At 34.7% G+C, this 13,283-nt stretch overlaps 1 protein-coding gene across 2 annotated transcripts in view; it reads right to left on the bottom strand.

Annotated features, from left to right (window-relative positions):
- Nucleotides 1–4,714: 4,714 nt before the first annotated feature.
- MINDY2 (MINDY lysine 48 deubiquitinase 2) overlaps nucleotides 4,715–13,283 on the bottom strand; it is a 34,648-nt gene continuing 26,079 nt past the window's right edge. The window contains exons 7-9 of one of the 2 annotated variants that reach the window (XM_052807354.1): nucleotides 11,295–11,468; nucleotides 9,857–10,030; nucleotides 4,715–8,412 (exon numbers count right to left, since the gene is read on the bottom strand). In XM_052807354.1, the coding sequence (XP_052663314.1) occupies nucleotides 8,296–8,412; nucleotides 9,857–10,030; nucleotides 11,295–11,468 (465 nt within the window). In that variant the 3' untranslated portion in view covers nucleotides 4,715–8,295. Of the gene's footprint in view, nucleotides 8,416–9,856; nucleotides 10,031–11,294; nucleotides 11,469–13,283 lie in introns of both variants that reach the window. The other variant, XM_052807353.1, reaches the window with a different exon arrangement.

The following is a 13,283-nucleotide window of genomic DNA, read 5'->3' as shown; positions in this document are numbered from 1 at the left end:
ATTCGCAAGTGACAGAATTTGTCCAATACAATCTGATAGCAATCTGGGGGGGAAGTATTAACTGTTTTATTTCTGCAAGTACAAACTGTATCAAAACCAGAGTCCTGCTTATTTAATGAATGTCTGTACTGTAATTGTCTGACCAGTCACACTCTTCAACATAATGTAACAGCACTAGTGATTTCAAGAGTTATCAAAATGTAGGTGAAGAAACACTTGGTATGACAGATTTGTCTCTTGACCTACCTATGGTCAATGGGTCACCTGTGGGTTCTTGAAAGTTGTTTTACCTTGCCAGCATCAAAAAGAAAGCATGTGAGAAATCCAGAAATGCAAGCTTACTGCTGTAAACTGAGTATGTGAAATGCAAACATGTAATTATTTGCAACCATTCATGATAAAAAATGCAAATGCTGAATTATAAGTAGTTTAAAAATTCACAAGCAGGTTCATTGGTTCACTGTATCTATCTGCAGTGGTCTTGAAGACAACCAGCTACTATACTTTTCCAAGCAAAAGAAGGATTTTATTTCCACAGCAGTAATTTTTTCCTATAGTAAACAGAACTCAATTGTACAGTCTACCAGGGCTGCAACTGGCCAAAAAAACCATAGTTACTTACTCACCTCACATAGAACCTGTTTTCAAACTTTCAGTCTGAAGGACTTCACTAAAACTCAACTGAAAACAAAACCAGTAATTAATATAAAACAGCTCCTTTTGGCTCTGGTTAATCTGCAATAACAAAAGCCCTAAAATTAAAAGACACCAAAGTACTGAAGAGAAAATAAAGTTCCACTGGAAATAGGCATAAAATGCTGAACAGGTAACATGCTGAAAAGCTAGCAAATCTGAAGACACAGTTAATTCAAAACTGAGCTTGTTTTTTCTCTACAAATACACAGGATAATCTAACACTAGCTTTCCTCTTTTTAAAAAAAAAGGGGGGGGGTAGAAACAGCATAGATTAAACTTTCTTATTTGGTCTGAGATTTTTCAAAAAAATAGTATTGGTCACCAGCTTCCTCTACACCTTTTGGAAGTTCTGGCTAAAGCTGGAAGTACAGGCTTTTATTTCAGTTGTTTCTCCCAGCGCTCTGCTTGTAGAGCTGATACATGTTGGTAATTAACTATGAAAAATTTTAATGAAACTATAGAACTGGCTTGCATAAGGCTACATTGAAATGTCATGTTCCTCCTCATGGCTGTATCTGGTAGTATGAAGTTGGACTGGATACACATTTAATAAAGAAAGATTTAGGACAAGTGTTAAGTATTGCAATACTGCTCTGGAAGTTTAAAAGGATCCTGAAATGCATTTGACCACCACTAATTACTGCGACTATAAGATAGCCCTGAACTGTTTAGCGATTGCAATTCACAAGAGACCATAGTAAAAAACCAAAATGTTGCATTATTTTGTTTAGAAATAATTCTTTTCCTAATACTTATTAAATCCTTCCAGTGAAATTTCTACAGCGTAGGTTTGCTACTGGTGAAGTAGTTTGTTAGTTCTAAAAGGTGACTGCAGCATATATAGCTAAATACAACATTCTCTTACAGAATCAGATGTTAAGGTGGGGGGTTTTTTTATATTATGTTCCATAGAGACGTATTACAAGACAAGAAAAACATTGTGTCAAATCATTACATTTCTTCAGAAATTTTTATGCATTCTTTAATTTCCCAAGACTGAAAAAGACAGTATTACAAAGAACATTTCAAGGTAGTTTCAAAGTCTATTAAGAAAGCAGTCATCTAATTTTCTGTATTTCTTTCAAAGTAAGTGCGTGCATTTATAGTATGGACAGAAATAATCATGCTACCTTTATTATAGCTGGCACATATTATGAATTATAATATGGACTTAATGACAACATGTACTTGGAATTCATACATTACATAGAGAAGTCCATATCGTCACGTCCTCAGTATTAAAACTGTTAGCATTAGCTAGATAAAGATTGCATGGTTATGTCTAGTTAAACTATATTATGTTTTTGTGAGCTGCATGAATTTACAGTAAAGGAATTGGGATGCCAAATCAGACTGCCTTTCAGCAGTAGCTGGCTAACACAGCTCATCTCATAAAACTTCTGCCTATTCTGTATTCATTGAGATGCCATGTATAACAGCACTAATGTTTTCTTATATCTGATTTTATAGTTTCCATTAAATTTTATAATTTACCATCGCCAAAACATTTTTTGGCGATGGTAAAAAGAGTTTTCCTTTAACTGTTCTACAGCTCTTGTATTTAAAAGCATCAGAGTTGCTAAGTGTAAATACTGATTTTGTCAGTGTTATTTCTGTGTCTCAAGGCAGAAGTGTCAGTATCTGAATGCTCAGCAGTGTTTACTAGATTATAAGCATAAACATTAACTCATCAGCTTCACAGTCTGGACCACATAAACAAGCCTTAAGAAAAAATACTCAATGCAAATATTAATGACTAGACAGGGCCAGTTCATATGAAGGGGAAAAAAATTGTCAATTTTCATATTATTCTGGAGTTCCCCAAAACAAGACGTGACAAAACCCAAGGATCTACCCATTACTCAGCTGATTTAAGTTTATTAACATGCTGGTGTTTCTTCTAATAGCAATTTTGACCCTTTCCTTGGCATGTGCCAGTGAACTAGAACAAAAGTCAACAGAAGGTTTCAGGCATAATACCAGTTATCCCAGGTTTTTCTGAAACACATTTAGAAAAAGTCTAAAAATGCTAAACTATGTCAGGTGAAATTTTCAAGACCACTTAGCATAATCTTAACTTTGAAAAGCTACAGCTGAAGTCTTAACTCAAAAAGCCTGTGCAAGTTTTATTAACAGCTTCAACAAGAAAAGAGAACATGAACTTCAGGTTGAGACAGACCAAGTATCACATTACTCCATCCAGCTCTGTGATGGAGAATCTAAGTTTGTCTGAGCTAAAGTCTCATGAGACACTGGTAGATCACTTCCCATATTTATGAGTTTCACAATCAGTATCACTTAAGCCAGATGGGACCTAAACTGAAATTGGGTCAGCACTAAAGGACAGTTCTCAAGAGATTATAATTGAAGTAATATAAAACTTACATGAGTTTGTGTCCCTGTCCACCCCCAAGACCTATACGTATTTGGCTTAGTGTTTGACTGTATCAAACAATCATATTTCACTCACTCTTGGCCCCAGCAAGACTATTAGCCACACCACCACCACCTGCTTCCTTAAATGCATGACTCAACTAGTGATGAAAGCACTTGCAGTGCCTTATTTCATGTTTCATCAACAGATTACATTTAGAGAAACAGATGCCTTTATTTTCATCATATTGTTACAATAAGTTATTTTGTAAGCATACTGTTTATACTAAGCTAGCAAACTTTTCAGTTGAGTACTGAAACTATCTGAATTGTCCCCTATAGATTTTCCAAACCTAACAACATTTTGTTGAAAATTTTTCTATACTGTCAAGTAGAGGTAAACATGGGATCTTAACTTCTAAAGATAATTAACTAGATAGATAGTTAAAAGTTCTTAACCTCAAAAAACAAGGAATTGCTCATTTCAGCACATTAAGCTTCTCCATAAGCACAAGTAATCCTACAAACCAGAAAAGGAACTGTAAAAGCAGTAAAGAACTTCCAGGTTTCAGCAATTTCTCTAGAGCTAACTCTCCAGGTAAAGAGAGCTCATAGTGATAGAGCTGGCATAATGACCAAAATTGAACAGTAGACAACTGACAGTTAATAAAAATAGAGATATTAGAGGGTCAGAACAGTTAGTCTTGACCTAGAAGCATTATGAGAGTGATGAACAGTGCGTACAGGGACAGACGCTGCCAACCCACTATGAAATAAGCATGCTGGTCATTGCCTAGGTGAGAAGATTTGGCCACTGCATGCTGTGCTACAGCTATTTATGTCTAAAATAACAGCAAAATTAAGGAAAAAATCCCTAAACAACCTCAAGAGGTGGACTTTTATGTTCCAGCCTGTCCTTCCTCCTCAGCATTTCCCTATGGCACTTCTTCCCCAGCAGAGCAGATGACAGTTGAGCTTAAATACATTGCTTTTCTACTGGACAACTCTAACAGGCTGTGAACAAGAAGGACCTATGTGGAAACACTACGGAAATTAACATCCAGTAGACTTCTGTATGAATGATTTTGTATGAGAAAGTGTCATTCATCTCACCAAATATTCCCACTCAAAGCCAACACGGCTAGCAGTCTGTTGCTAGTTATGCTTAAAAAAAAAAATTAACTGCACTGAATCACAAGATAAAATGCGTATGTCTAAGTTCTTGCATGTGACATTTGCTACCATTGGACTATCTGAACATTTTTCAGTGTCACATTTTTCTTGTTACCAAGGTCTTGTTATCATAACACTGGTGGAAAAAATGTAAGCATTATATTGCAACCGAACTAAGGCTTGTTATTTTTGCTTTTCTCTAATATGCTTTCTAATGAGGATACTGCATCAATTAACTTGCATTTCCTGAGTCACCTGCTGTTTAAGGTTACAACCTTAAAAAAGTCTACTTTTATATAAAATAAATACAGCTCTTAATTCAGTATGTTGTATTTAGATGTGCTTTCTATAAACTTCAGCAATTGACTATGATAAGCATCCTAATGGTAAGAAAGTTAATCGAAGCAATGAGCTAGCTTTGGGTTATAGATCTATCGTAGCAGGAAAGAACAAAGGTTCAGTTAAAAGTACATCAGCTTTACCTTTTACTCGAGTATTTCCTGCTGAATACACCAAAAGATTCAATTTCAAGAACTCAAACTGCCTTTTATTACATACTGTAAAATTTTTTCAAGAACTTGTATATACAAGTTTGAGGAAACATTTGACAATAACATGAAATACCAAATGAGTGTAGAGATTGACTGGCAATCCAACACAAGTGTACACAGAAGAGCATATGCTTCACTTTTAACTTGTGTGCCTGTGATCCACAAGAAGAGCTCTGTAAAGACAATCTGAACACATACTTTATTATATTAACTAGATGGCTAGATACAAAATATATTTTTTGCATTGTATTTAAGTGAATTTCAGGAATGCTAATTTCATCCTCTGGTGTTACAGTCTTCCATTGGATCTGCTTTGTTGGGTCGCAGATTCCATTTGAGTGTCACAAGAAAAGTGGTATATTTGAGCATTTACAAAGTGCCTTTTAGAAAAACATTTATCACTATGGCAGTGCTCATTTTTTTGCTAATTTTAAGAATACTTGTATTTAGCTTTTTTAATTTCACAACTACTATGCAACAACAAAAATTCTATGATTCTGTTTTCTGTGCTAGCTTTTATCTAGTGGAAAACAAGTTCTACTCTACTTTTCTGGACACTTTCATATATATTATGTAGGTATTTGGAGCATGTGCATGCTAAATTGTATAAACAGATTTAAAGTCTAAATCTGTACCCTTACACCAGAACATGAGCTTCAAAAAAGAGGCAAATGAAGTAAATAGTCAGAAGTAGACATCGTCTTTCTGATACTCCATGAATATCTTGTAGTATTGTTTTCCAAGCTCACTATTAGAGATAAAAGCAATTCTGTTCCTTTTTTTTGATCATCAGATACTGTCATAGATATCAGCTGTGATAGTTGCTTTTGCAAGGTTAGTCACAGCAGGTTATCAATTAAGTTTCCAGATGTATTTCATTTTGGATATTAACAAGCTCATCTGCTTATAACTTTTGCTACTAACAAGCTCAACTCATGCAGAACAATGCCCTAGATTTCAGGAATTCTTTACCTTTTTTCCCAAAGCTTCAAGACCTGTAAAGAAAAAAGGATATTAACAGAAAAGTGTTTGAAAAGCATGCCTGCCATCTCAAAAAAACCTGAAACCTTTTACTCCTTTATTGAAAGAGAAACTGAATTATCTGGGAGTTCAAACCTCATAATGAGCATTGACATTTAACTCTTCTTCCTTTGTGACTAAATGACAATATTACCGTAACTACAGTATATTAGGTTTCAGGCACATCTGTCTGAAACTGGAAATGTTACATGAATTCTTCTAATACAAGTATCTTAGGCAAAAAGATATACTCTGTAGCCACAATGCCTGCTCCAGCTAGATTTGTTCAAAAAGGAATTTAAAGTGGCAATACTGTCACTGAAAATAATAAGATAACAAACACTTAGCTTGACATATTTATTTTTCAAGGTCAATAAATAAATGTAAATACACAAATTTGGAAAAATCTTAGTAACAGAATGTTTTTAAACAACATTCTGGTTTAAAGTCTTTGTTATTGACACTACCGGAATATTTTCTGATCTGCTTAAAGTAGATAAGTCATTATGTTGGTGATCCTCCATCACATTAATTTGTTTGAAGAAGTTAGGCTGCTGCAAAGGAAAAAAAGACATAAACCTTTGCTCTGACATAGAAAATTATCTGAACTGCATACATTAAGTATTAGTTACTTTTCTGGGCATGACTTCTCTAGACAATAGAGAAATTTTTAGATTTACAGTTCGTGTATTAGAGACCTCCTACCGTTCATTACATCATTATTATAAAAGGGAAATTGTAACAAAAGTGGAAAAAAAGCAAAAGAGAAAAAGGCATGGAAGAAAAAAGTGATACAAACTGGCCCTTTAGTTTATAAGACATTCTTCCTTTATCTGTGTAATTTTCATTCTAGGTTCGTAACAGATTTATGTGATGACTGGTTCCCATGACTGCAGCAAGTCTGCTTGAAATAATTTTAAAGCAGCTTTTTACCAGTGGACTTTTGTTTAGACACCCTTTCTTTTGCAGACATTCTCCAAACACCTGAAACCAGGAATGTCATATTCCACCTGGCTGCCTTAGCTTTCCCAGATTATTGTATACTAATGCATTTACCAAGGCTTAGAGCATGATTACATAACTTGTCCAGGAGAAGCAGCCTTTTTCAAAAGTATCTACAAATTGCTAAATAGAAATTTTTATCAAAAAAGTTCAGCAAGAAAGTAACTGTTATTGACTTAATGGGAGTGGAGGAAGATTTGTGGTTCCCTCAAAATTCAGTAAGTATTCTGTTTCTGTATTCTATAAATACTACAAGACGCAACATGTTTATTTGGTTCCCATAAATTAGAAAAATCTGTTTTCCAAAAATTCTAAATTAGTGATTTAAAAAAACAAAATATTACACCTGACCACCCTTCCAAACAATCTCAGAGAGCAGTCTCGCTTCTCTCTCACCCTTCAGAAGTGTGCTTTTTAAGGATACATGATTTACAAAACAAACAAAAAAAGTGTGTTTTTAACTACAGTACACTTGCTTAAATACACAAGTGGACATGTTAACATCATGTTAAAGTTCAAGGTACTTCTGGAAAAAAGGCAGATAGTTAGTTATTTTAACTCTGCATTCTTACATAGAATAATGATTATTATAGACCTTAGTTTCCTCTCATCATTCACCTATCATATGGAGAGGTCAATAAATAAGAACTTATCTGGTCCAGTTTACCTACAAGAGAAAAAATACTAAAAGAAAAAGAAGTTACCTATAAAATTACTTGTTTAACCCTGATAACATCTGAGTTGCCATACCCAGTTTGTAATTGCAAGAAAAGCAAACAATATTCGTCTTGCTTATTAATAAATGCCCCATTTTCTATGACAATTTTTTGTATGATGCCTATCAAGTCACATATTCTTGGGGCAAGAAAGCTGGCTAGGAGGTGCAATGATAGCAGTAACACAGTATAAATCTGGGTTCAAAAAACCGAACATACCAGATCCAGAAGCAAAGAAATCTGGACACATTGAGGAGGCAGTGCCCAGCTGTTATTTGGGCTCTTGTGTCGTGAAGACTATACCCAGCCTAAGATATAGTTTCATACCATGTAAGTAACACAGAACTCTGTTGTGCTAGTGTACAGACTTCAGGAAAAAGTCTTACACAAAATGAATTACCTCTGTTGTTTAGAGTAGAAGATAAAATAGCTTACTAACTGATGTAATGAGTAATGGATGTCACTATGACACAAAACTTGCCATGATTTGTGTGGTCAGCTACAAGGTGCAGTATTTCTTATGAATAACTCAAAGCACAGCCGTATCCAACTGTGATTTGGAATTCCATCTTGAGCAGCACGCACTATGACTTTGAAGAAAGTCTGTATGATTGTAACAAAGTCACCCATCCTCTCTTGAAACATGAACAAAATCCATGGGGTAATCAGGCACAGGCGGCATGTAACAGGTTTGTCTTCCTTTTTACTCCTTGTTTTTGCTTCTGAGGACATGCACTTGGGCTCCAGACTAAATCCATCTTCTATTACAAGAGAACACAGCTATTCTTCTCTTTTTCTCTCTCTTTCTCTCGAGGCTCTTTACGTTTGCGTTCATTACTCCCAGATTGTCTTCCGCTTGCTGGAGAAGCAGCACCTTGCACCTGCTGTGCAGAAAAAATAAAATCTTGAATAAAACAAACATTATTGTAGATGCAGTCTGAAGTATTACTCTGTGTTCAAGTTCACAAACAAAAGTTTAGCTATTATGCAAACTGCAGAATTCAGGGAGGGTCTTTTTGTATAAATATTCCAGAACTGCCACAGAACTACTTATTTCTAAAAAATGAAGTCACCTGAAAATGTTTCAAGTCCTGTGTGTCCCTTCAATTGTGTCCACATATTCAGATCAGTTGTTTCAGTAATAAAATTTGGCTTCAAGCATTTTCTGGCACTTCTATATTACTGTACTGGAATTTTTTCCTAGTTTCTTCTATAAGAACATATTTCACATTTCAGAAGTTGCAGAGTGAAAGTGTTGGTTTTGACAGCTAGATATGGCAAAGCAGCAGCTTTTTGTGACTAGAAACTAGTTAAGAACTTGACAAGGGGGTTGGTATACAAAGGCAACTTAAGTTTTGTTATTTCATCATTTATTCCAGCTGTTATCCATTGACAGTTGCAAATGAGCATGCTGTTAAGTCCTGTTAAGCAGGTTCTTCAGTTCTTTCTACCTTTTTGCAGCCAGCAGTAGTGAATCTTTATCATGGAAGTAGCTACTGATGATTCTATTAAAGCAACAAGCAGTGGAAATAACACAACTTTTACTTGTCAAAATTCTTATTTCATGCCTAACAAGCACATCAGTTAATGGTTCTGAATTGCTTCAGGCCATCAAAGATTCAGCCTTCATACAGATTATTTTTTACATATTTGTAAATAAAAGCAGTTTTAAGTCTTTAGCAGTTGAAACTCCCAGAATCCAGAACACCAACTTAAATGTTGCCTCTTGCGCAAAGGATTCAATTATATGGCAATTTTTAATATACATGTGCATGAGTCACATTTTCCAAGCATTTTGAATGCAACTCCTTATGGGGATGGGACAAAAAGGTGTACTGGGAGAAACTGTTAATTTCCTAATTTTAAAGAGGACTGAATAGATTCACATATCATAGACAAAGACCTAAAAATGTAAAGCAACAAACGTCTGCAAGACAAAGACAAAACTTCAACTACTATCAAAAACCTCTTACTTGAATGCTATTTTGCAAGTAATATAAAATATTAGCTAATACAATCTTTGTAACCTTACGTATTAACTCATCCCATCACTCCAACTTAAATAGTATGAATGAAACCCTAATTTAGAAGGTTAGGTCTGCTTTAAAAGTATTTAAGTGGCAGCAACTGCCATATCTGCATGCATATTCCAACAATTATAGCATATGTCTTAAGATTCCTATATTCATCTCGTCACTTGCTGTATAGAATGTAAATAGCAGTCTTATCAGTCTGAAACATTTACAAACGTAGATGTGTCTATATAACTATTAAGTTGATACTCTTTAAAACTCATGATCATATTCTGTAATAATGCTTTCTTACCTGGACCTGAGCAGCTGCTTGTTCTTGTTCCTGATAGTACTGAGAAGCTCTCCTGTCCTCCTCTTCCTGGAGCTTCTTCGCTAGCTCTAGATCACTGATTCCTTCTGGGATCTGTTCCCAGTTAATCTCTTGATTTTGCTGCTCTTGTTGTAGAGACAATGCCATCAGATAATCCTAAACGGTAAATTTGTTTATTAATGCTCTTTCACATAGAAAAGAGTCAAGTCATATCAAATGAATTTTTCAGCACATACAGCTACACAGTACCATCACTTTTCTCCCAGCCTCACCTTCAAATACATTTACCTCATGGAAAACAGGAATTTGTTTCAGAACCTGTTCATAACCTGAACTGCAGAAAGGCTAAACCAGCTACTTCCTATTTCTCCTTTCACAGTGCCTATGTCACAGCATAACAAAACACAAAAGCTAATTTAAAAAAATCTGCTTTCGGGTCTAAATTCCATTACCTGGATAGCAGCAAAAGACAGACAGTGTCAGCTTATACCAGTTCTAGGTAGAAGTAAAGATTTTGAAGCTTTCTTTTTGTAATTCGCTATTTCTAATTAACACTCTGATTATGCTTTATAGAGTGTATGTCACCACTCTCCTGAATAGGGTTGAGAGTACATCAGTAAGGAACACTAACTCCTAAACAGATGAGAAAATAATCAAAAGGTAGGTTTTGGATATATCCAGACAGCAACTCAAGATATTACTACCCCTGTTATCTCTGCCAGATTCTTTATTCTGCAAGAGAGATATACAGTGCTTGAATTTATTAAAAAGCATCTGCTTATTCATTTTTTTCCCCAGTATTTAAAAAACATTAATGGTGATTATTATAAACTTATTTTGCTTGTTCAGAATGTAAGATTTCCAAGGAGCTTGGTCTTGCTATGTGCTTTTGCATTAACTGGTACAAGTAAGTCCTGTCTCAGACACAGCTTCTGGAAACTATTATATATAGTTAAGAATAACAAATAAATACAGTCTGCTATAGTTTTTGTCCTACATTCAGCAAAGTTGCCATCAGAAGGCAAAGTTCAGTTATGAGAATATTCATGAGCTGAAATGAATTTGTTACAGGGGCAAAGTTTCACAGTGCTGGTTTTGTTTCCATATACGAGGCAGATGTGACATTTCACCTGAATAAGCTTTTTGCAGAAGTGGATTCTGAGAGATTAAAATCAGATTTTCCAAACTATTCACAGTTGGTCTTATTCTTCCTCCCTTGAAGTCATGCTAATACTTGAAAGTAGGACTTTTGAGAACCCCAACCTAAGTATCTAAAGAATATTTTTATACTCCTATATATGCATGAGTACACATACATAAACATCTGTGTAAGTAGACATATATATGACTAAAAGTACTAATTGTTATATATAGTCACAAGCAAACAGAAAAATACAATAGAAAGGCATAAATCCAGTACTTGATCTATTTGATCCTGCTGCCCTCTGTAGACAGTTTCAGGGTCTGATGGAGGCCGTAGGTGGAATTCAGAATCACAGAAATTTCCATCACCATCCACATTGTGTAAGCTTTCCCAGACAACTTTCTCTTCTGTAAGAAAGCCCTGGTCTGTCACCAGCAGGTAAAGCTGACCCTATGCAGAAGAATAAAGAAAACCTGTAAAACTACAAAAAAATTTTTTTACAATCTAATTAGCAGAAATGATCAGCTAATACAACTGTTGCATTCCAGTAAAATATTTAGATTTTTTAGCAAGTTTAAAATTTAAATAAATCACTATACAGCATTAGAACACCAGATACTAGTATTCATTGCTAAATTAACAGCCACACTTAATTTCTGTGTTCCATCTTGTAATTTTTCATTATTCATGAAAGTTCATATTGACTAAAAATTAATATAAAACGTGAAAACATACCTTGATATCTCCTTGGAAACATACCTAAGTAGTACAACTCAAGACTGGCAATGTAAATTTTAAATTCCAGGACAAATCACATTAAATTCCAAAGGCAAGATCTGGAGACAAAGGTGATCTTTCCAAATAATCCAAGAGGTATTACCTCAAAACAACCAGATATCAAACTTCATGTTTTATAATGGGTTTTGACAGAATTTGAGGTTTATTTCAATTGAAAAAACTAAATTTAAGATTCTTGCTATCACTTGTCACCAATAACTGCTTTTGTTGGATTTTAGCCTTTTTACAGTTCCATAAGGCCAAATTTCTCGATTTCAAACCCTGAAATTATAAAATGGGCTGGTCTGGGAGTGAAAGAGACAATACTAACAAGGCCAGAAGCCAAGGTACAGGAAGGATGAAATGCAAGCTTAGGTTGAAGGAATGGGAGAGGAGCTGAAAGCAAAGGGAAATTACAAAAACTGGCCTCAAGTAAAAGGAAATGGTGCTGCATGTTTGAGGGACAGAAAAGCAACACAAAAAAAAAAAAAATCTATGTTTAAGTTTAAATTTAAAATTAGTTTTTAATCTTATCCTACCCCTTTTATAATGTTTTTAGAATTATACTCCAAAGCAAGAATGTTATTACTGACCATACAGCACATTAAGACTGAAGCTTCCATTAGTATTACTGAATGTACTGGATCAAGATATTCAATGCAAAACTTGTTGCAGTGTTTTAGCTGTAAAAATCAAAGCAGTTTATTGTGACATCCACAAAAATTTGCTATTTGTATTACAGCAGCACACAACAGCTTCTCAAAGATCATTGTGCTAAACATACCAAAACACAAGAGGCAAATGTTGTAATGATTTCATAGTCTGAACAGGCAAAAAATGAAAACATTGCCCCTATTCAACAAGTACAGAACTAGCTCACTGATTTCTCTCAAGTCATTGAGACTGTCAGAGATGCTGAAATCAAAATCAGATCTCTTCAATCCTACTAAGTTTACAGCCATGCCTTCTGTGGCTGGTAGGTCATACAACACAACAAAAATATTATTTGAAGATTCATATGCAGCAATTGTTCTAATATTACCCAATATCACAAGATGCATTTATACAAAAGGCCAAACAGAACAGGTAAAGAACCCACAAAGGACATCACTATATGTTCAAGCTTTGGAATGGCAGTTACCCCAGCACAGGTGGGCTTATAGACATAAATACAATTGTCAGCAACAAGTTTGATCACATAACATGATCTAAGGAATCATCTTTCCCTCAGAAACCTGTCTAAAAACTGAATACTACTTCTGATGCTTAAAAATCACCCAAAGAAAATAAAAAGGAAATAATTCCACAACATTTCCAATTTGCACAGAATACATATTTCACAGCATCTTCTACATAAGAAGTCTTTTTAAAAAAATGTAAAAAAAAAAAACAACAAACCAAAAAAACAAATCACAGAATCTTTAAGGTAAGTGTATTTGAACCTTTTAAATTTTATTTTGACCAGTACATTTGATTTAAACAAAACCT

This window comes from Harpia harpyja, chromosome 14 (assembly GCF_026419915.1).
Source record: "Harpia harpyja isolate bHarHar1 chromosome 14, bHarHar1 primary haplotype, whole genome shotgun sequence".
NCBI classification, from domain to species: domain Eukaryota; kingdom Metazoa; phylum Chordata; class Aves; order Accipitriformes; family Accipitridae; genus Harpia; species Harpia harpyja.
Note: the sequence above shows the minus strand (reverse complement) of the source record. Positions and strands in the feature narration are given on the sequence as shown.